Source organism: Rhamphochromis sp. 'chilingali' (genome assembly GCF_963969265.1).
Source record: "Rhamphochromis sp. 'chilingali' genome assembly, chromosome: 19".
NCBI classification, from domain to species: domain Eukaryota; kingdom Metazoa; phylum Chordata; class Actinopteri; order Cichliformes; family Cichlidae; genus Rhamphochromis; species Rhamphochromis sp. 'chilingali'.
This window is the reverse complement of record NC_137946.1, coordinates 11,264,220-11,286,588: the sequence shown is the minus strand read 5'-3', so window position 1 is coordinate 11,286,588 and position 22,369 is coordinate 11,264,220. Positions and strand designations below refer to the sequence as shown.

Sequence of the window (22,369 nt, the reverse complement as noted above, 5' to 3'; positions counted from 1 at the left end):
CATCGTCCTTGTCGTGGTCTGCATTATTTAATGAGCTCTTGTGCAGTTCATAGAGTTGGGAGATTTCCCGAGCCCAAAGACCCCACATCTAGAGCCAACCAATAATAATGCTTTCCTTTTTATCTAGAGGGAATTATTAATTATTACGGCGAATATGGGCAATTTTTTGTTCGATTTTCTAAGTGAAAGAAATAACCAATGTCTTTAAATTGGATGAGGAAACACTTCCGGGGAGGGTTATCATCTTGTTCTTATTTACTCTTTGTTTGAAGTTAACCCTGGTCCTGTCCGCTTTTTCTTATCCACTTTCCCTGCACCTCTAAACTGTATCCCAGCGCGCGCACTCTCAGGTGGATCTATGGCAGACACCAGCAAAACCGAGAAGGTTCAGCTGCACGCCCCAGATCTAGAAGAGCTGCGTGGCGGTAAGCTCTGATATATAAGCGCAAAGTTGTGCATGCGTGTTCATGTGACTCGGCGCTAATGAAGGTGTTTGGTTGCAGTATTACAAGCAGGACTGGAAACCAACTTTGCTGAAGTTCAAGTGAGTGTTGTGGAGTGTCCGGATCTCACCAAAGAACCCTTCCAGTTTCCTGTCAAAGGTAGGAGCCTATCAAGAACACAAGTGTGATTAAAAACGAATGCATATGCATTTTGGTCAATTTAAAACACTTCATAAAACATGCATATGAGTGGGGATGAGCTTCATTTGCAGACTGCGTATCAGAAACGTATCTTAATTTCGCCTGTACCCTGCAGGCTTGTGTGGAAGCCCTCGCATCACTGATGTTGGTGGTGTGCCATATCTGGTGCCTCTGGTCAGAAAGGAAAAGGTAGGTTTTAAAATAAAAGAATTGCATTGAGAAACTTTAATGAAAAGTTTTGCTAAAGCATATTCAGCATCTTCTTCTACTGTCAGGAATACAACATGAACACTGTATCAAAGGAGCTGGAACTTCCAGGCGCTTTCATCCTCGGTGCAGCAGCTGCTCCCAATAGAATAGTTGGAATGAACGCAGAGGTGAATTGCCTTCCTTCTAATTCAAAGTGCTTCACTCAGCAAATGACCTCAGTATAAACTAGCTGTCATTATAATCTTGAAAGGGCAGTTTGGTACGGCAGCAGTCAGTGGAATGAATGTTCTTGTCCACAGCTGATGCCTCTGGTTCTGACCGAGGCAGGGGGAAGGCCCGCAGTGAACAGCAGCTACTTCTCCTCCATCAACCCAGCTGATGACCAGTGTCTGCTAGAAAAATACAGCAACAAGTTCACAGACTGCAACTTTGGGCTGCTGGGAAATCTGTATGCTTGCGAAGGGAAACCTGGAAGGGTAATCAGTCATAGCCTTTTAAAAAATGCACTCTCATCCTGATTTGGCTTTTGGAAAATAACGAACTAGTTATACTTAAACATAATTATCTGTAAGTTAATAACATTGCTGATGTTGTTTTGCGTGAACTTTAGCCCCATTTAATGAGAGAATAAACATTAACAAGAGTTGTGTGCCTAAACATGCTGAGTTGGTAGTCTTCACCCGTGTGCCTCTGCAGGTCATAGAGGTTCAGGCAAAGAGGAGAACAGGAAGTCACAGTCTGGTGACGGCCTTGCGGACGAGCCTTGAAGCTCATTACCCTGATAAAAGTCTGGCCCTGGGAGGCACCTTCATCATCCAGAAAGGGAAGGCTAAAATCCACATCATGGTAAATAGTGGACATGACACAGAGCATATTACAGACTGCTGCTGGCACAGCCACGTGCTTTGATTTGTTTCCTTGCCTGTCAACAGCCAAGAGAGTTCTCAGTCTGCCCCCTCAACACCAACGATGACGTCAACAACTGGCTCAAGCACTTTGAGGTCAGCGCTCCACTCATCTGCCAGTCGGTGCTCGTATCCAGAGACCCTGTAAGTTAAAGCCAATAGACTCACACCTCAGCGTGATGCAGAAATATAAAAAGATCTGGTTATAGTTTTATTACCTGATTACGGTGTTTTTGTTCAGTAGGCTTCTTTGTAATGTCCGCCTGGTTGCTTTGCAGGGCCTGGACCTGCGTGTGGAACACACCCACTGCTTCAGTCACCACGGAGAAGGTGGCCACTACTACATAGACACTACACCTGACAGTGTGGAGTATCTGGGCTATTTCATGCCTGCAGAGTTTGTCTACCGCATCGACAGGCCGAAGGAGACCCACGGTGTCGGACGAGATTAAAAAACTGCATAAAACATGTTGGCAGCACAGAATCTTCTGATAATCTAAACTGAGGCGACTCATTGATTCATTTAAAGCATGTTACATTTCACACATAAAAAAGTCACTGCACATGAATCAATAAAATAAAATAAAAGAATCCCAATGAAGTGATCTGAATTGTGTGAAGGAAAAAAAAGGTGGACAGTGACATCACAACGCTGACGTACTTTGGACCTTGGCCTACATTAATGCTTGCTGACTCTACTGCAATCAAAAAGGTTGTGCAACGTGTTGCAGGCTAGACTGTTGCAGTAGGTAAAGCTTCTTAGAGAAAGCTAGCTTTTTAAAAACCTCTGTGGCCAACCTGCCCACACCCTGGATTCACTTATTTGTATGATTAGGCCTCTTGTGGGTGTGTGCACAATGTGCTTGATTAATATCCACCTCACATCGCTTTCTTATACTTCCACTTGCTGAAACAGGGTAGAATAGCAGTGCTGGTGCTTAGAAAGACCAGTGGTGTAAGCGTATAACTGTGTACACCTAACCAGTGATATTGTTTTAAAGTAAATCAGATTTTAGTGTTTTAAATCCATCTTGTGGCATTTCAAATAAATCTTTCCTCAGTGGAAAACTGTCACAGCAAAACCGATGGAAAGATGTGTTACTTGTAAAGAACTTTGTCATTTAATTAATAAACTAAGACAATGATTTTCTTCTGAGTGGCTTTTTTTTTAAATGTGTGTTGTAAAATAACTATATATTCTGTTTGGTAAGGTTCAAGTAAGCTGTGGGAAAGGCTGAACTGATTTTCTGTTGGTACCAAGGGGTCAAAGTGTGCCAAGGAAATATCCCTCACACCATGGCACCAGCCTCAACCACTGAGACAAATAAGGATAGATGCATGTTTTTATGTTGTCTACATGAAACTTTGACCCTACCATTCGAAAGTTGCATCACTAAACATTCATCACCAGGCCACGTTTTTCTAATCTTCTATAGCCCAGTTTTCATTAGCCGGTGCAAACTGTAGGCCCTCTTTGCTTTTTTTAACAGACAAATGTGATACATGGTGTGGTTGTCCACTGCTTAGTCCATCTGCTTCAAGGTTCAACGTGTGTTCGAAGATGCTCTTCTGCATACCTCGATTGTAACAAGACAGTTAAATCACCTTTCTTCCCTATTCTCATGTTCTGTTGGAACTTCAGCAACCATGTCTTTGTGTCTGAATGAATTACATTGCTACCGTCTGATTGGGTGATAGTAGAACTTTGAGGCTTTCTAAATGTTTCCCCCTAGTATTTGGGGAAACGTTTAAGAAATTTTCCCTAAAGGCTGTTTAAAGGTTCTTGTACAGCTACGTGTATAGCCAACAGGCATACAGGCTTTTAATATTATCTGTTTCACTGTGGGCATACCATGTTTCCAATATAATAATTAAATTAATTTGTTTTTATATTTCTTTTATTTAAAAAAAATTGAATACTTCTATTAAAATGTAAAAACCAAATCACTTATCAAAGGTGACTTTTATAGCTTTAATATTCTTCACGTTCAAAGAGCGCCCTCTGCTGACCAACGCAGGCGGTACACCATTTCCCACAATGCTGCTGCCGCACCAGCCCGGAAGTGAGACGTTTATTGACAATATGGCTGCCGAACTGGGTTTCGGATTTGCAGAAATATTTTAATTGACAGCGGTAGCCGTGGCTGCGACAATAACCCGTTTCCAGCTCAGGAGTGTACGCGACAGTTGCATTTGAATGAAGACAACCGCGAATCCACGGGATGGTGTCAGTGAGCTGAGGAAACGTCCAGAGTGTGAATCCCGTCATGTCGTTTTTCAAGAGGAAAGGTGAGGAAAAAGCTCCCGCTGAAGGCTGCAACGTCGACGGTAGCTAGCGCCGCGGAGAGGAGTGCCCGATAATATGTGACTGATGAGGTTGTCGGTGCATAAATTAGCCGTGTAAACTGAGGCGTTTGAGGGAATACGTTTCCTCCTTTGCCGCTGCTCCTTACTGATTTTACATGATTAGCTTAGCGCTGGCCTCACTGCCCCCCCACCCCCCTTCCTGATTTATCTAACTTCATGTTAGCCGGGGTGGCATTGAATCCACCACAGAAACCTGCCACAAGTCTACATCAACGCCTTCCTGTATGCAGACATAATTCAGGGCTTCCAGAGCATCAAAGGAACACTGTTATCTGCTCCAAAGCAACGCTTGTGTCGAAATGTTCAATAGCAGCTAGCTAGCTCTGTTGAGGTATTTTCATACATACTTAACAAGCAAGATATGTCAGAAATATTACCGGTGACAGGTTGTGTCTCAGTCAGAGCTGTTAATTATCAAAAGGACACACGTTTCCTGTAACACATTTGGCTGTAGAGAACCTGGAGTTGGCTAATGCTAATTTTCAGTCACTATTGAGTAGAACCTAGATGGGCTGGGCCTGCGTTTTTCTATATTTTTTTTTTTGAACACAACGTGACAATGAATTTCAGTTCAAAGCCCCACAGTTCAACCTCTTTTGTGGTCATTGTGAAGGCTGGAGTCACACTGACAGGCGTCTTTTGTGTCTGATCTGCATCTTTTTTTTTAAAGTGGGTGGGCAAAATGTCAGATTCGCCACCACCTACAAATGAGCCCTTCTCTGAAACCCTGTCAACCAAACTGAAAATTATAACATTAAGGGGGATAGAGTAGGTGTAGCAAATACATTTGGAAAAGTAAGAAAGGACTTTATTTTTCTGCTGCACCATCCTACAACAGGTGACAACAGGTTTGTCTGACGCTTTTGATAGAAATCACACAATAAGAAAAAATATATAAAGGCCAGAGAGGCCATTAATAATGGAGTCAATAGAGCTCCCGTCTCATTTCCTTGGGAAGCCACCATAATAACTTCACTGCTGAAACTAGCCTGCGGTTTGGTATCCCCTAAAGATTAGTGGTTTTTCCTGGTGGCAGTGACAGTGACTAAAACAGCTGACACAGCAGATCACCAAAATGAGGAAATATAGACTTCACTTATCCATACCCAGAATGCTGCTCAGGATTGACAGGAAGTGAATTTGTTCCCTGTTAGGAGGAAGAATTTCAATGCCAAAAAAAGAGGAAGTGAAAGTTTTACTATTAAATTTGAATGCAATTTTCCACTAAGTCCCAGGCACTCTTTTCATACATTATTGTACGTTTTCTTTGTAGTTATTAAAGGTTTATTATTTTATGTAACTAGTTTTTCTTAATAGTAGCATCCATTTCACCAACCTGTCATTGTCCTGTAATAACGTTTACATTAACATTACGTAAAAGCATTACTTCACTGTAGTTATTTGCATCATTGTGTTTTAGTCCAGTTGTGTAAAAATGACTGGGGTCCAGGCTTTTTAAAAACCATGTCGCTTCTCTGTGGCAGACAGCCTGTCAGTCTCAGCCAACATTGACTCTTGGTTGATACACACACACTCAGATATGGCTCCATCCCAAATGTCTCACATAAAGAGCATCTTCAGCTCCATTTGTTCAGGCCTCCCGGTCCATTTTGTCATGTCACTGCTTGAAACGGTCGCTTGGCCCAACCAAACTGCTTCATCCGGAGATATGAGTGTAGGGTCACTCTGATGAATGGTTGCCACTATGTCTGCCAGCATGCACTCATTCCCCTGCAGGGTGCACACTAGGGCTGGGCCATATTATACCGTTCACGGTAATACCGGTATAATGTTAGGCAACGATAGGAAAATGAAATATCGCGATAGAATGGGAGTAAAACGCGCATGCGCAGTGCCTTTGTTTTCATACGCACATGGCCGATTGTTGAGTGAAACAGATGAACCAGAATTGGTTTGTAAAAATGGTGCAACTTCAGTGATGTGGAACTGGTTTGGTGTTTGTCCGTCAGATACACGACAAAGCACATTTTTTTGCAGAACATGCAAGCGGCCGTCGTTATTGTCATATTTGTCGGACTAAGATGCTCTTAAATCTGCGAGTAATCTGGGTCCTAAACTCCGTATGCTTCAGGTCAAACGAACACTGCAGCATCACTAAGAATTAAAAACTGTCTAAATTCTTTCATCTTTAATAAAACGATCAGCATTGCTGCTTTACCAGGTGTAACTATGAAGTTTAACTTCCAGGCATCCATGAAAACAAAATGTATTACATTTAACGGAGTTAGAAGCTAGCAGGAAGCTAGCGGAAGTTAGCTCGCTAGTTTCGCTAGTTACCTAAGCATGATATAGCATGTTCTGACTGAGAGATTTCTGAAAAAAATCAAATGTACAGCTCTGCTATCACTTCCAACATAAATGAAGACAGGAAACTAAACAGCAGTGACGTTTGTAGGGTTACTGAAGTTGGGCTAGCTGGTATATAATTATGTGCTACGTGATCGCTAGCAACACAGCTATGTTAGCATAACATACACAGTGAAGCTGGAGGACAAACACTAACACTTTTCCACTTATAAAAGTTAACGTGAAGGTTCTTCATGGTTAGAGACAAATGCAATCGCATGGCAGGATGCTGTAAACGGACCAAACTTCAGTCAGGAGAACAACTGAGATAATCCATCCACAATACGAGGTTAGTCATTAATATACTGCAACAACATGGGAATAGAGCAGCTGCCAGAGAATTCAACATTAATGAATCAATGGTACAGAAGTGGAGGAAGCAAGAAGAATGAGTTTAATAAAGTTTGATTTATCTGACTGCTTTGTTTCGCTTAATGTGCCTTATAATCCCGTGCACCTTATGGTCCGAAAAATACGTACTGCACACTGCAGTTTAATGTTGCAAAGCACCTCTTTTTAACTTCAGTGGATATTATACATGGTTATGCTCAGGATATGTCAGCCCATTTCTACTGGAAATGCCTTTTGGTTAAACTTTCAGCAAGGAATTTGCATTTGCACTGTTACATTTTTATAAAGCTTTTAATGTACATAAAAACCAGCTTCTTGTTTAATTTTTAAGTGAAAATAAATGATAGGTTGTCTTTTTGCGCTAGTAATGTTGTGGAGTTGTATTTTGTCTCGCATCAATTATATCGTCAGTTATATCGTTATCGCAAATTTTCAAATATATATCGTGATAAATATTTTTGGCCATATCGCCCTGCTCTAGTGCACACATCATTCTTTTTGGTTAATTTGACAGCTGCAGGGCTTTGGAATGGCTTCACATATCTGCTGTATTATATGCACTGTGTATTTTTCCGGGACAATCAGTAAATCTTGGTGACCTTCAGGTGTAAACTAGCATACAGTCATTTGAAGGAAAACCAGAACTGATAGACCAAGGTCACAAATTGTAGGACTCTAGTATAAAAGCCCTGACTGTCTGCACGCTGTAAAGCAGTGATTCTCAAACTGCGGTCATAGAGGCCGTGGATGACCATGGAATAATCTGAAGTTGAATGAGCTTAATTCATGTGGGGAAAGTAAGCAAAAAGATTGCTGATGATGCTCTTTGGAGCTTTTAAAAAAAATAATTAATAATTGATTTAGAACTGTGGGGTCTGTCCTACAAACTCTTTATCTTTGGAAGTGGAGGATGCTGGGAAAAGTTTGCGAATGACTGTGGTATATAAAGCAGGATGGACATTGTTTTCACATTTTAGAACCCAGTTTCGAGGTTTAACCCACATCTGTCAGCAGCAGTGTGGCCAGGTGGAGGAAAGCATATGTAAGGGCTAATTAACTATTAACACAGACTAACTCCACACAGTGTGAAACGACATTGCCATGATAACGACTAACAATGTTGGGGTTTTTTTTTGCCTTTTCAGTAGTTTTCAGTTCTGCAGATATCATTAAGCAGCCTTTCTTAGAAGTCTGTATTAGAGTTCAACAAGTGTTACAGAATCGTTGTTGTGGGAAACGCATCCCCACCACACGACATCAACCCCTCAGTGAAATCTCATGTATTGATTCTTCACCCTCCCCGTATTATGATTCAGAACACTGCTTGCTTCTCCATTTCCAACCACTGCTCTCATCTTTCTCCCCACAGCCAAAAGCAAAGAACCTGAGACAGGGACAGACGCTAAAGTCAATAGAGGTGAGTTCCTCTTTACTCTTGTGAGGTTATGGAAGGTTTGGTAGTTGTTGAAATGACACAGCTGTGTTTGGTGGCAATATAAGCACAAATATCCAGTGGTGTTGTTGTTTTGTTTGTTTTTTTAAATGTTTTTTGTGTTTTTTGATGCGCTTGTGTACCCTCGCCCACTTTGAGCTGACTTGGAAAAAAGTGCATCTCTGATTGCTCCGCCAGCAACATTACAGGATGGTCTTGAAATGTATAACAGGATTACGTTTCCTCAAAGAAGGGCTTAGACTGTATTTAAAAGTTTGAAATGAATTCGCAGATCCAAAGCAACAGCAGCAGTTGGGAAGCTTGAGCTTAATTAAACGTGAAAAGCAAATCATTTACTTTGGCTTCATCCACTTCAAGCCACTTAAATTTTGTAATTACATTTCTAGAAATTATTATAACCTCTAGATGGCAAGTAGAGACAAACATGTGATGTGAATGCAAATAAATGGTTGCATTTATTATGTAATTGTAAGCCTTTTACCTTCCTCTGGCTTTCCCTTATTCTTGAGGTTTGGCTGTGGAAAAACTGTTCTTATGTGGTGTTAAAAAGGTCTTAAATGATCACAGCTGAAAGATTCATAACTCTTTCCTTTGGTTTTTCTCTATCTTTAATCAGTGCTGGTTAAACTGTCTCGCGGACAGAAGCTGTAGCCTCTAGCTGCTAACAAAGCTCACAGCGCACAGTGAAACAAACACTGAGCAGTCTGTCTTCTCAAGCATCTGCCACAGCCTGAGGCTTTGTGTACACTATGAGCTTTTCCAGAAACTCTCACTAAAAGGACCCTTTCTTACAAATCACACTGTTGTCACACATTCAGGCCACTCAGAACATCAATGCTATTATATTCTTTTTCTTCTTTTAACTAAATTCTGTTTTCTCTCTTTCATCTTGTGCTCACAGCTCCAACCAGCCCTCAATCTCCAGGACTGAGGAACCACCATGCCATCCAGGAAGCTGCTGGGCCGAGCCACGTGGCCATCAGCGCCATCTCGGCCAACATGGACTCCTTTGCCCGCGGTCGCACCGCCATCCTCAAGAAGCAGCCGAGCCACATGGAAGCGGCGCACTTTGGAGATCTCGGTACAGAAGCTGCACTCATGAGCTTTTGCATCGTTTCCAATGATTGCAGAAAAACACCCAGAATAATATTTAGCTATAAAACGTTGTAGATTCAGAATCACAGAGACAGAATTTATTTTGGGTTTCTTTGAGTTTGATCCAGATGCAGGTTTGTTGTCCCTCTTTGGTTACAGTTATTAATATGTGTATATATAAGGATTCATTTATTTAGTCTGTGACCTTTGCGACAGTTTGAGTTATAACATGCTGCACACTTTGAAGGACCTCTCTGCTGTTCTGTACTTACTTGAATGCAATTTGGTTAAACCGGAGTTTTCCTCAGAAATGAATGCAAAAGGAAACAAGCATTAAGACTGACTTTGTTAACTTGCTCAGAAATTGTTTCCTTATCCCAGAGTTCAAAGTGAAGTTTCCTGGTTATATCGAGTTTCATACATAAAGAAACTTTTCTTAGTCATATATTACAAATAAAAGCAGACACGATCTCTCATTTAGGTGCTGAAACTGGAGATATGAAGCCTTTGTCTTTGAAAAGTAATTATACATTATTAAAGATAATTAATGTGTTGTTATTTGATAGATTAATTAACTGGTTCACAAAGGGTTCACATTGGATGTACTGAAACCAATACAGAAAAGCTCTGACAATCAAGAAAAACACTGCATAGAAAATAAATACAGTTTTTTAATAGGCTGTCAAAATTCAAAGGTAATCACAGCTGTCGTAAGCTCCTGTTTCTGGTGTTACAGCGATAGTACGCCTCTTGCGTCACTACAAGAGCAGAAACATCCTATTGTCTTATGCAAGTGGCAGTATTCCCTCATTAATCCTGTGAGCCACTCACTGGGCTACATGTATCAGGTATCGCGAGCACCCAAACATTCCTGTCAGCGTAAGGTTGGCCTTATCTTCTCAGGCAGTGACGTGAGGGCGAAAAATACTCTATAATTAGATTCTGTGTACGCTCCCCGGATGTCATGATATGGAGCGGTGAGCATTCACTGTAGTGACAGGAACTGTACGAGCAGGTGGGGCGTGCCGGACGGAGGTGGAGGAACCTGTGCTGCAGCTTAGACGACAAATTCTCAAAGAGACTTGCTGGGCAGTGGTGATTTCTGGTCTGTGGTTTCAACAGACTGGAGAAGAAAAGGAAGGAAGCATTAATGAGGGTGCGTCTAGGAGGCAGAGAGGCGCAGTTTCACAGTTGGATTGAGGGTTTGTGGCTTCTGAAGGCAGGGGCCATGAGGTTTTTTTTGTTTTGTTTTCTTTGCTAGTGTTTAAAATATAAAACAGGTACCACTATGACTGAAATTCAAAGTCATTCTAACAGACATTGAATTACTGTGAAAAGGTTGCAAATGAAACAGGAGCCTTTGATTATCCCGCCGTAGATGCCGGACTAGTTGCTGTGATTTCTAACAGCTTTCAGTGTTAAGGTGGCCGTGACTGTGTGATCTTTAAGAATCTAAAGAGGCTGACGAAAAGCACCACACACTGCGTGACACATCTTGAAGCACCATCTTGTTTTCAAAGAGCAAACTTAACACTGCCAAACTTCAGCCCACGCTTCAGACTAACTACAGCTGATGTGATGTGATACAAAATCCCGCAAGACAGTCGGGTGTCTAGTCAGGATGGATAATAGAGCACTCAGTTTGCTTAAACAGTCTCCCTTTGAAGCATTATTTAGCCAGATTACATCGACAGTCACTTCAGTTGCACATTAATGCAAATAACTAATGAGCTGGTCAGATGGGGTGCATTTAGGCATATAGACAACTGGCTGAAGTTCAAACTGAGCACCACAATGGGAAAGAAAGTTGAATTGAAGACTTTGAACGTGGCTTGTGATTTTTGGCAGGCTGATGTGAAGATTTTGAGAAACTGCTGATCTGCTGGGATTTTTCCAAACAACCATCTCAAGGGTCAAAAAAAGAGTTGATATCCAGAGAGCAGCAGTTCTCTGGGTAAAATGCCTTGTTTATGTCAGAGGACAGTGGAGAATGGCCTGACTGCTTTGAGATGACAGTAACTCAAATAACCACTTGTTACAACTGAGGTATGCGGAAGAGTGTCTCTGAGCAGATAAGCTAGAGTAGCTGAAGATCACGCTGGGTGCTACTTTCATCAGCTAAGAACAGGAAACTGAGGCTACGATTCACAGAGGCTCACCAAAGTTGGACAAAGGAAGATTGGAAAAACATAGCCTGGCCTGATTAGTCTCGGTTTCTGCTGATGCATTCAATTGGTAGGGTCACACAGTATGGTGTAAACAGCATTAAAGCGTGGATCTATCCTTTCATCAGTGGGGCCAGCTGGTGGTAGTGTAATTGTGTGGGAGATTTTTGTTTCATGGTGACCTTTGAGATGTGGTGGAATGGAAAATTCACATCTAGGATGTGTAGTTGGCAGCATCTGTGTGATTCTATCATGTTGATATGGACCAAAATCTCTGAGTAATGTTTCCAGAATACCTGTAGACTCAGATTGGAGTTTGGAGCATGGTGGGATTGTACAGTCAAAGGTTGCTGTGGATGCCCCTGTAGTTGCTGACCACTTAATCCACGCATGACTGAAAGTATGGACAGGACACACAGATGTGTGCCTGTGACGCACGGTTGTGAAAATTTTGTCTGTGTTAAATCATCTGTTGCATAGTCTAGGACCAACTCCAGACAGAGAATGAGCTGGAAATTCACAAACCTTCAAAACAAATATCCAGGAGTTAGAATTCCCATCACGGCGCCCTTCAGCCAGGACCAAATGTTCAGAGAGAGCTGAACACAGAAAATCCTCTTTTTATCTTTCATTTCATGTTGCAGCTCCCATCAATATAGTGTGCACGTTACCTTTGAAGGTTGATGCTGTAAATAAGAATGTAGCCCACAGTCTGTTATTAAACTTGAGCACTTGAGTGAGTAATGTGTGTTCAAAGACAGTGTAAATCTCATTGTCATTTAAACGGAAGTGTTTAACAATGGATGGAATTTCTGCTGTTGTGAGTCTTTAAAAGCAGGCATTAAAGTGTATGCTGTGTAAATAGCATAAAGTAAATATCAGTGATTAAGATTTAATTTGTAGTATAAAGATGACGTAAGTTTTATCATTAATGAATGCACCTAAGTTGCCTGTTAATAAATGTGTTGTTGCTAAAATTTTACAGTTGAATCAATGAATTATGCTCTGATGTTCCAGGTCACTCCAGTGTGAACTATCAGCCCCAGGAGACGCGCTCTCGCATGTCCAAGACGGTTGAGCAGGCCCTTCAGGACAATGTCGCGATACCGCACTTCATGCATTTCATGGAACTACGAGGTGCAGACCACCTGGTTCGGTTCTGGCTGGAGGCTGAGAGGTTCCGCTCCACCAGCTGGTCACGTGTTAGAGCGCATAGTCTAAACTCTGTCAAACACAGCTCCTTGGCCGAGCCGGTCCCCGCGTCTCCAGACGGTTCAGAGCTCTCAGAACTCACCCAGAAAAAGCCCAATGTCCTTGCACGGCACAGTAACAGCGAAGGCTCTACAGTTCAGACTCAGCAGCGGGACTCATCCAGCACAGAAGCAGGCGCGAGACCCAGTACGCCTCGAACAGCAACACCCAGCAGGCAGCCACCCTCCAGGTCGGGGACCCCCCTAAAGGTGCAGTCAAGCAGCACCCTGCGCGACCTCTCTGACACACTCATGAAAAGTGAGTCGCCTTTAAACACCTTTTTATCTTTACATTTGTTGTCTTGTTTACAGGTTTTTAACTTTCTTTGTGGATTCTATATTTTGACAGGGGAAATTATTTATTATTTTGATGGCCAACCAATCACTTTTCAGTATACTGAGAAATCTTCGTAAATGGCAGCTTTCCTATTTGTCTAAGATTGAAGACCTTAATGTGGATTTGTCAGATCTGTCCAGTACATTTCCTGATGCCGCCCCTCCCTGAGCCTGGTTCTGCTGGAGGTTTCTTCCTGTTAAAGGGAGATTTTTCCTTCCCACTGTTACCAAGTCCTTGCTCAGAGGAGGTCATTTAATTGTTGGGATTTTCTTTGTATTATTGTAGAATCTTTACTTTGCAATGTAAAGGGCCTTAAAGCAACTGCTGTTGGGATTTGACACTATATAAATAAAACTGAATTGTATCCTTTGATGCTGTGGCAAAATTGGTACATCAGTAAACTGAAAATGCTACAGTGACCTGTAATGGAAGTGGACACCGAACTGTGTCAGGAGAATGGGGTTGGCGCATTGTGCAAACTTGTCCTTTCTCACGTGTAGCTTATGGCAGGAGAAAATTCAGAAACTTCAGAGACATTCTCAGTTCTGTGAATACTCACTTTGGTTTAGGCTAGGGTGCTGCACACAGGACATCCACTCACTTTCCATGATGTCAACAAACCGTTATCTGCTCTGATCTCACACGCACCGTCTCAGACATCACACAGACTTTGTAGAAGGAGCTGACAGCTTTAAGACTGGTTACTGTCCTTGTGTGTTCTTGCATGCAGTTCTTTGATTAATGTCAAAGATGGTACAGGGCTGCAGTGGATGAAAATGGCTTTACATTAGAGCACTGATTTCCAAGGTGTTGGCTGGGACCCCCTAGTGGGTCTTGAAGTTATTGCAGGTGGGCCATCATAGATACTTTACAATTTGAAAACTTGTATTTTAGTTTAGAATTAGCATAAATAATTAGGTTACTTTATTTAAAACTAATAAGTTTTGAAATTAACACAATTTCACAAAGAAGAAAACATGTTATCTTGGTATTGTGTTTTCACATTTTCAGTCTTGCTTAAATTTGTAAATGGTGCCATTAGGCATTTTTCTGAAGAGCTCGGGATGAAACAGCAGGTCTGTGTGAGGTCACATTGGTCACCACATTAAAGGTTTGAGTGGCATTCTTAAGCATGTCATCTCGTCCTCTTCGTCCGCACTGGTTTAATGACATTGTGTGAGCATGATTAGTGCCCTCAGCTGTTTATTTTCATGACCCAGCTTGTGAAAATTTCATAAAAGCAGTGGGTGGAATTGTACACTTGGTTTTTACCATGACGGAACGAGACCAGCAGCCTGAAACAATTTCACTGTGTGCACAGGCAAAGACATGTGGGCATTAGATTGATGCATTAATTGGTAATTCAGACTGACCACCTGGAGGAAGAGCTTTACTTGAGCATCAGTTGAGAGATAATTTGTGTGTTTTGCAGGTATAGAAAAAGATGCTGTTACTATCTTCACCAAGTACATCTCTCCAGATGCTGTGAGGCCCATCCCCATCACAGAACAGATCAGAAATGACATAGTTGGTAAGACCACAGATGTTGTCTCTCTATTTTTAATACAGCACATTATGGTCCATCTGTTCAAAAAGTGTGTGTGTGTTTGTGTGTGCATGTGCGCGCAAGTGTCCTCACAAACAGCTTCTTCCTCTGGGCCATTCGGACTGTATGTTCTGTCCACTATGCCCCCACACCCCACCCCTGCCCATCCACTTCACTAATCTGAGCCATGGTCTGAGTAACCCCCATCACTCAGGCCACTCGCATACAGACTCGACTCAGACCAAGTCTTTTCTTTGCACTACTTCCAAGCACTTTGCAACTTGTTCTCCAGTGTGTGCCTTTCTCTTGATTTGTATCAGTCTCTCTTTATGGTACATATTTCTCCTATTTGCTATTTATTCATGCTGTCTACCATTTACTCCTGCACAGTTGGTGTGGAGCATCCACAATTTCGTTGTACATGTACAATGACAATAAAGGGTTATTCTATTCTGCAGTAAGTCTTCTATTTTAAATGTGATCCTGGTGTGTGACAATATCCGCTCTCTTCTGTTTTGTGTAGCTAAGATTTGTGGAGAAGATGGCATGGTGGACCCAAACTGCTTTGTCATTGCACAGTCGGTAGCCTTCGCTATCTTGGAGCAACAGTGAGTTTCTGTCCATTCATTTCCAAGAGCAGTTAATATTCGCAGCACGTTTTGACGTTAAGATTAAAGCCCGCCCCGTGCCCCGTGTCGTTTCGCCATCCTGTCTTCCACATTGCTGCACTATTCACCTCCCACCTGCTTTCTGATTTCCAGGCACTTTAGCGAATTCCTGCGGAGCCATCATTTCTGTAAATACCAGATTGAAGTGTTGACTAGTGGCTCTGTGTTCTTGGCTGACATCTTGTTCTGTGAGTCAGCTCTTTTCTACTTCTCTGAGGTGAGTGGTGCTACTGGTTCCTCAAACATGATTTATTTGTACCTGATCATTACACATTTCCACACTGTTTCAGTTAGAAGAATGACAGTTTTCTAGCTATAACACACAGTCTGTGCCTCCTCTTTGCTCTGTACACCTTTCCATACAGACAGGAAACTAAACTGAAGACAGTAAACACAAGAAACCCGTAGATGCTCCTGTTACAGTGTCACTGATATGATACAAAACTCCATCCACAAAGAAAGAGTAAACATTTAACAAAAGATGTCCTGTCAGCATATACACAGTGAGGTTCACTAGAATTTTCTCTCTTCTTTGTTTTCCTTCTCATAGTTCATGGAAAAGGAAGAATCAATGAATGTACTGCAATTCTGGTTGGCGGCAGACAACTTCCAGAACCAGCTAGCAGCTAAAAAGGGCCAATATGATGGCCAGGAGGCTCAAAATGATGCCATGATTCTCTACGACAAGTAGGTCCTCTGTCTGTGGTTGTAAGATGTTATTGTGTCTGATTTAACCAGTTACTTTTTCTAAAAGTGTGGAGATTGACTTTATTGTTGGAAGTTGCTGTCATGTTGAGGTCATTCTTTCTTTTGAGTTTGAGAATATAATTGTAGGAGGAAAGTAATCTAAGACTCTTTCAGTGTTTTCTTTTGTTAAAAGGTTGCTCCTCTTTGTTTCCTTCGTCATTCATTTTCAGTCCAGATTTCACCTAAATCTATCAAGTTATCATCAAATATGAGTTTTAAGAGTAGTGTGCGCTCAGTAACGGTGTTTCATTGAAGACCTTCATTCCTGGTGTGATTAAATCGGTGTGTTTTTATCTTTGGGTACATTATTTGGTGATCAGTGACAGTGAATCAGCAGCAGTGTGTCTGCACACGGTCAGGTTGAAGGAGGGTTCAGCTGTACTTGTGTCTTTGTCTGACTAGTCTGGAGTACACTCTGCCTGCTAGCCTTGTAAGCCTAAAATTATAAAACTAGTATTTGAAGCTTATTAAATTATTTCTGTTTTGTTATTTTAAAGTGAAGTCTTTGGACCATTTTCTATTTACACATGTGAGAGGAAGCTTTACATCTAGTGGAGCTGCTGCTGACAGTAGGTGGGGCAAGTTGTGGGAGCATGCAAATGCCATTACAAAACAAATTTTAGTAGTCAAACAAACATTTAACTTATTTCAAGACCAAACATATTCAGATTTTCCGATTTGGGTATGTTTGTACTGAGATCCTGAGCTTTAAAATTGAAAGTTTACAGAAAAGTTTGCTGATGGTAGTTAAACTGTGATATGCAAACGGCAGTAATGTCTCCACGCAATGTTTCAGACACGGTTGATGTCACGTTAGTTTGGAACTGACTCAATGTAAAAGTTCAGTAAATGAGAATGTTATATAGGCTAGCAACTAATCTTTTCCACTTGTTGCCAAAAAAAGGCCACAGTGATGACAAACGGCAATTTGATTTGGATATTTCGCCAATGGGATCGGCTGTATTGTCCAATTCAGCAACTTGCTAGCACACACATTCTCTTGGACATGTAGTGGTTTCAGAGTTCACCAGTGGCGTATTTTATTTAGCAGAACAAAATCTCGGAAGCTCATATTTATCTTTGACCTAATTTCAGGCATCTTCACAAAAACAAACCACATATAAATAGTCCTAAATTCAAAAATCCTAACACATTTCCAGGTATTACGATTCGTTCCTGCAACACGGTTCTCATAAAACTAACACAGGCAGTTGTCAGACAACCTAACATATTGACCTAAGATTACAGACCTAGACTTTGGTTTAACTGGAATTGTGGGGCATAAGGAAGAGGCTGACATCATCTGTTGAAATACGAAAAAATTAATTATTGAAGATCTTTGTCTTTCTTAGACTTTATGTACTGCACTCTACTTGGCATTTATGAAGATTAGTCTGTCAGCCATGAAGAATTGAGATGTTTTAATGTGTTGGTTGATATTCAGTGGAGGCTTTCCACCAGGCTCACAGTAAGTTAAACTGTGCAGATAGTTTGTTTCTCTTAGTTAAGGATGAGAAGGTAAAAGTCCAGTAATTCATCTATAGTGAGATGACAGTAGTGGAATCTTGCACTTTCCTCCTCTTAGCTTCAACTTTGTTATATTTGCTGGGAGCTATTTTGCTTGAATTGTAATTATTTTTCTTCATAAATGTCACCTTTTTGCACACTAATTAGTTTACAGCGTCACGCTAAATCATCTGCGCTTTATAGAGTAAGATTTAAAAGTCTTGAGGTTTTGTCTGAATTGTTCAGTTTTGATTAATATCTTAAAAAAATGGCGCCCTTTTCTGAAGCTCTTTGCATATTCTTCTATTATCCCTTCAGGTATTTCTCACTCCAGGCTACCAACCCTCTGGGCTTCGGTGACTCTGTGCGGATGGAGATAGAGTCAAATATCTGCAGAGAGGGAGGGCCACTGCCTGACTGTTTCACCACTCCACTCAGACAGGCTTGGACAACCATGGAGAAGGTCAGATCATCTGATAGAAAAACACGACAAGGTCTCGGTGTTTAGGTTTTCTCCTAAGGATAAAGGGATGATGAAAATGAAACACTAGAAGAGAAGCATGTGAAGGCCTTATTTAATTAGGTTTGTGAATTGAATAGGATCCTCCATAAAGGTTTTTTTGTTGCAAGTCACTGACAAATCGTCCCATTACACCACTGATAAATGCTTCTGGTTTTGGTTAATGAAAGGAAAGCTGAAAACTGTTGTTAGAACATAAAGGTCAGAAGGGAATCTCTGTAACTTGTGCCCAGAAATATATCAGAAAGCTCATTAATTTCTCCCAGAGTTCACCCTGCTTTGCATTCGTTCAGGTCTACATGCCAGGTTTCCTGTCCAGCAACCTTTACTACAAATACCTGAGTGACCTCATCAATTCAGTGCGGGCCGATGAGTTTGTGAATGTCAGCACTCCAGGTCAGGGCGGACCGATGGACAACGACCGCTCAAGTTCAAATGTCAGCGAGAGTTCTCACACTCAGGTGACCCACACCTTCAGCCCCTGCAGGGATGTCTGCAGACATTTAGACCTGTCCCGCCTCATTACACGGATAATAAAGATATTTTTATTAATGTCAAATGTTCATGACCATTCATGTCATTTAGTCTTACACAACAAAACAATGTAGGGATGGAGATATAACGATGCCAAATAACATTTTATATAAGTGCTATCTGTAATGCTGCTAAAAATGCTGTTCATGGTCTGTTCACTGCAGCAAAGTGCCAGAAAGGCAGCAATCAAAATCCTTAAAAACTTTGACGAGGCGATAACGGTGGACGTTGCCAGCCTGGACCCTGAGACCCTGTACCAGCGGCCGTACGCTGGGTGAGTGTTTGTGCCTCTATCCAGTGACAGAAAATGTTAATCTTTTCAAAGATTAACTGTTGCTTGATTCATGGTTTTGTGTTTCCTTGCTGTTACCTTCGCTTTTCTCTCCTTTTATGTTCCTTTGATTGCTGTTTGGATTTAGTGCTTGTACGTGTTTTGTTGTTACTGACTCCGTCGTAGGGTTTTATGAGCGTGCTTTGAAAAATCATGTGCAGAAATAAATCAAGAGAATGATCTTATTGAAAGACAGAAGTTTAGTCTGGGAGATTTGCTTTTATCCCCTTGCTGAAATTACAGTTGTTGAAGGGCTTACGCACACCCTCACACCAGTGCTGGGATGGTGTGTGTTTGTGTGCGGATGTGCCTGAGGCTCCGTTTTGTCCTGTTTGTCTTCTCAGAAGGATGACATTTGGGAAAGTGAATGAGCTGGGCCAGTTTATCAGGGAGGCAGAGCCAGAGCCGGATGTGAAGAAATCCAAAGGTATGATACGGTCACACTTCTCTCACCCTACACTCTGTCATATTTTTATCTGCTTTCTCCTTGCCATGAAAGTCATGAATATAAATCTCATCTTCTTCCTATAGCGCATAGTGCTCTGAAATATTTAGCAACTTTTCCCTTATTATAGATTATAAAAAAACAAAACAAAAACAGCTTCACTACTTTCCGGGTCCAGCGGGATAAAAATCTTAGCTTATTAGAGTGCCGTCTATAGGATTAGAACAGGGTATGACAAACTGACTTCTTACTGATTAAATATTATTCATGTGTTAATGAAGGAACTGGAGATTAATTACTTAATGACTTAACTTTGATAATCCTTCTAAAATGCTAAGATTAGCCTTCAGTTTTTAGCCATGTTAATGATTTCTGCTTAGCAATGAAGTCATCTTGTCTTCTCACTCCTCTCACTTAGGTTCCATATTTTCTCAAGCCATGAAGAAATGGGTCCAAGGCACCTCGGATGAGGTGAGATTGCACTATGCTGAGTTATCATAAATGATTAAATAGCTCGAAGCCCATAGCAGTGCTTTCTCAGTGGTGTGTATAAAACGTCACATTATACCAGTCCATTAAAGAATATAAATAGAATGCATTGTGTGCACTGTGACCAAAGGCCCAGGAGGAGATGGCGTGGCAGATTGCCAAGATGATTGTCAACGACGTTGTTCACCAGTCAAACCACGACAGCCCCGGCAAGGCCACCAAGGTACGCAACCACACTCAGCAGTCTCATTCCTGCGTGCATGTGGGATAACTGCAGGTTCTCTTAAGTGTCTTTTTCTGTCTGTCTGCAGTTATGACCCCACTGAGGAGCCAAAGGACTGTCACTCCCTACAGATTCTGGCCAAGCCAGTGATAAACAGTACACAGAGTTCACACTGCAATGAACTGCATTACTCTGAGAAAGAACAAGGCATTTTATCACTTCTCCAACCACCAGGTGTGCATGTGTGCGTGTGTGTGTGTTCGTGTAGCTGAGAGCTTGGATGAGTGATTGTTCACACTTGGGCTAATAGAAAACTTGAAGTACATCATTGTTCCACTCTTCCTGCTCCATAACACTATAAAGGTACACGTGTTGAGAGTAAAGCAAAGTGCATCAGACTGGAGGAAGGAAACTTTTGGCATTACCAGGAGAAGCTGCAGCATGTCAGTCAACACTCTCACTTTTGTCTTATCTCAGACCTGCGGAGGATGCAACAATAGCAACGTTTTGTTCACTACTTGATGACACACCTCCCCACGCTTTTTATAACCATTCCTTGTTTTTACATGAACTTCTGTCTTTTGGTCAGCTGCTTAAAGGGTTGTTGGTTTGGAACGTTGTACAGTTTTTGCATACGCTTCCATGAGGCTGCCCAGAGAGGCATTGCCAGCTGTTTACTGGTGTTAGCTGATGTAGCTTTACTTGTTTGGTACTGTACAACATCTGGAAATGTTACAGTGAAGAAGAGTGGATTCAGTTCTTGGACTTGTGGACCTTCTGTATAAATATCCTGGCACCTTTACAGCGCATAGAAGAAAATACTCCCAGTTTTGTTGGAAAACTCCAAAACTCCTCGTCCTAAATGTTCTGTGTATAAATATCTATTTAGATTTCTGGTTTACCCCAAATATTAATGTTAATTTTTTATGGTGATTGCTGATTTTTTTTTTCTTTTTTTTTTTGTTGTTTTTTTTTTTTATATGTCACTGAAACAGACTTCAGTGATGAGCAGACTGTTTAACTGGATGGTGAAATAAATGATTTTTTTAAAAAGTTTTTTTTGAGCCTTACCAAGATGTGGATAAGAACCAGAACAGACTCTTGGTACTATGTACCACTAATGACATCTATGTGTACTTAATCTATAATATATTTAAATTGTGTTTGATTTAAATACATATATTATGAAACTTTGTCTGTCTGTCAATTATTTTTTCTTCCGCTGACATAATTTGACTACATTAATGTTAAAATGTGGGAAAAGATAGCCAATCCTTGTGCCAACACCCATAGACAGTTATCACCTCTGACCAGGTGGGGGCAATGTTGAATATGCTGTTATGTTTAGGGTAAAACTAGAAACGAGGTGATGTATTTTTTTCTTCCTCTATTAGGAGGCATTCTGATTTTTATTATAACATGTCCAGGAAAATGCAACAATTAAAAACTATAAACTACAGCTGAAGGGGCTCAAAAAATAGCCTGTTAGTGCAGCATTTCATATCTTTAATTCATTTTAGTAGTGGATCTTATTGGTGGTTAATCACATAGAGTTAAGTCGAAGATAAAAATCAGCGTGAAACAGGCTCTCATGTTGTCTGGGGAAATAAACTTTACAGATGCTTCCTGGCCAGTCCACGGCACGGTCTGCAGGCGGTTTAAGAAGATCTTGTGGAATGAAAACTTGCACGTGCAGAGGCAACGCCCACCTCAAATACACAAAACCCCCTCCCCTCCTCAGCTCTGACCGGTAGGGGGGTTGTTATGGTAACTGAGGGACAGAGTCCTGTTACCTTGCGTCAAGAAGTAACTACAATGACCACCTTCAGACTATATGAATGCTCAGGGTCAGTTTGACGGGAAATAAAATGTGCCTGAGACCGAAAATATTTCATAATATTATTCACTGTTTTATTATAATTTTGTGTGGTGCACAGAAAATAAAGTACAAGGCGCATTTTATTCAGCTACCTGCAGACAGACGGCTTTTAGGCAAGTTAAGGAAACAAAAGCATCGGAAATGAAGCGCTCTCCCTTCAAAATAAAATCAGTATTAAGCTATCAGTCTGAAACTTGGCATCATTTGGCGTCGTGTTCCTAAAATTAGCACAAGGACATGTACATTTTATACCTATTTAGGTCGTGCTATTTTCTGTCAAAATTTATCATTTCATAAAAGCTCTGGAAAATGCGTCCATTTGTATATGACGCATAGT

The 22,369-nt window shown here is 41.3% G+C and overlaps 2 protein-coding genes across 2 annotated transcripts; both read left to right on the top strand.

The window, feature by feature from the left end:
* Positions 1-260: 260 nt before the first annotated feature.
* On the top strand, positions 261-2,905 carry cUnh11orf54 (chromosome Un C11orf54 homolog). Its single transcript, XM_080866907.1, has 8 exons — positions 261-425; positions 504-602; positions 760-833; positions 920-1,021; positions 1,154-1,330; positions 1,551-1,700; positions 1,787-1,903; positions 2,038-2,905. The coding sequence occupies exons 1-8, from the start codon at positions 359-361 to the stop codon at positions 2,209-2,211; spliced, it is 960 nt and encodes a 319-aa protein (XP_080723033.1). The 5' UTR covers positions 261-358; the 3' UTR covers positions 2,212-2,905.
* Positions 2,906-3,822: 917 nt separating this feature from the next.
* On the top strand, positions 3,823-21,343 carry akap10 (A kinase (PRKA) anchor protein 10). The gene is made up of 15 exons (XM_080867546.1): positions 3,823-4,048; positions 8,214-8,261; positions 9,199-9,378; positions 12,575-13,066; positions 14,577-14,675; positions 15,214-15,298; positions 15,452-15,575; positions 15,909-16,045; positions 17,930-18,074; positions 18,425-18,592; positions 18,830-18,939; positions 19,341-19,423; positions 19,860-19,912; positions 20,061-20,153; positions 20,242-21,343. Exons 1-15 carry the CDS (start codon positions 4,027-4,029, stop codon positions 20,245-20,247), a joined length of 1,845 nt encoding a protein of 614 aa, XP_080723672.1. The 5' UTR covers positions 3,823-4,026; the 3' UTR covers positions 20,248-21,343.
* The last annotated feature ends 1,026 nt before the right edge of the window (positions 21,344-22,369 follow it).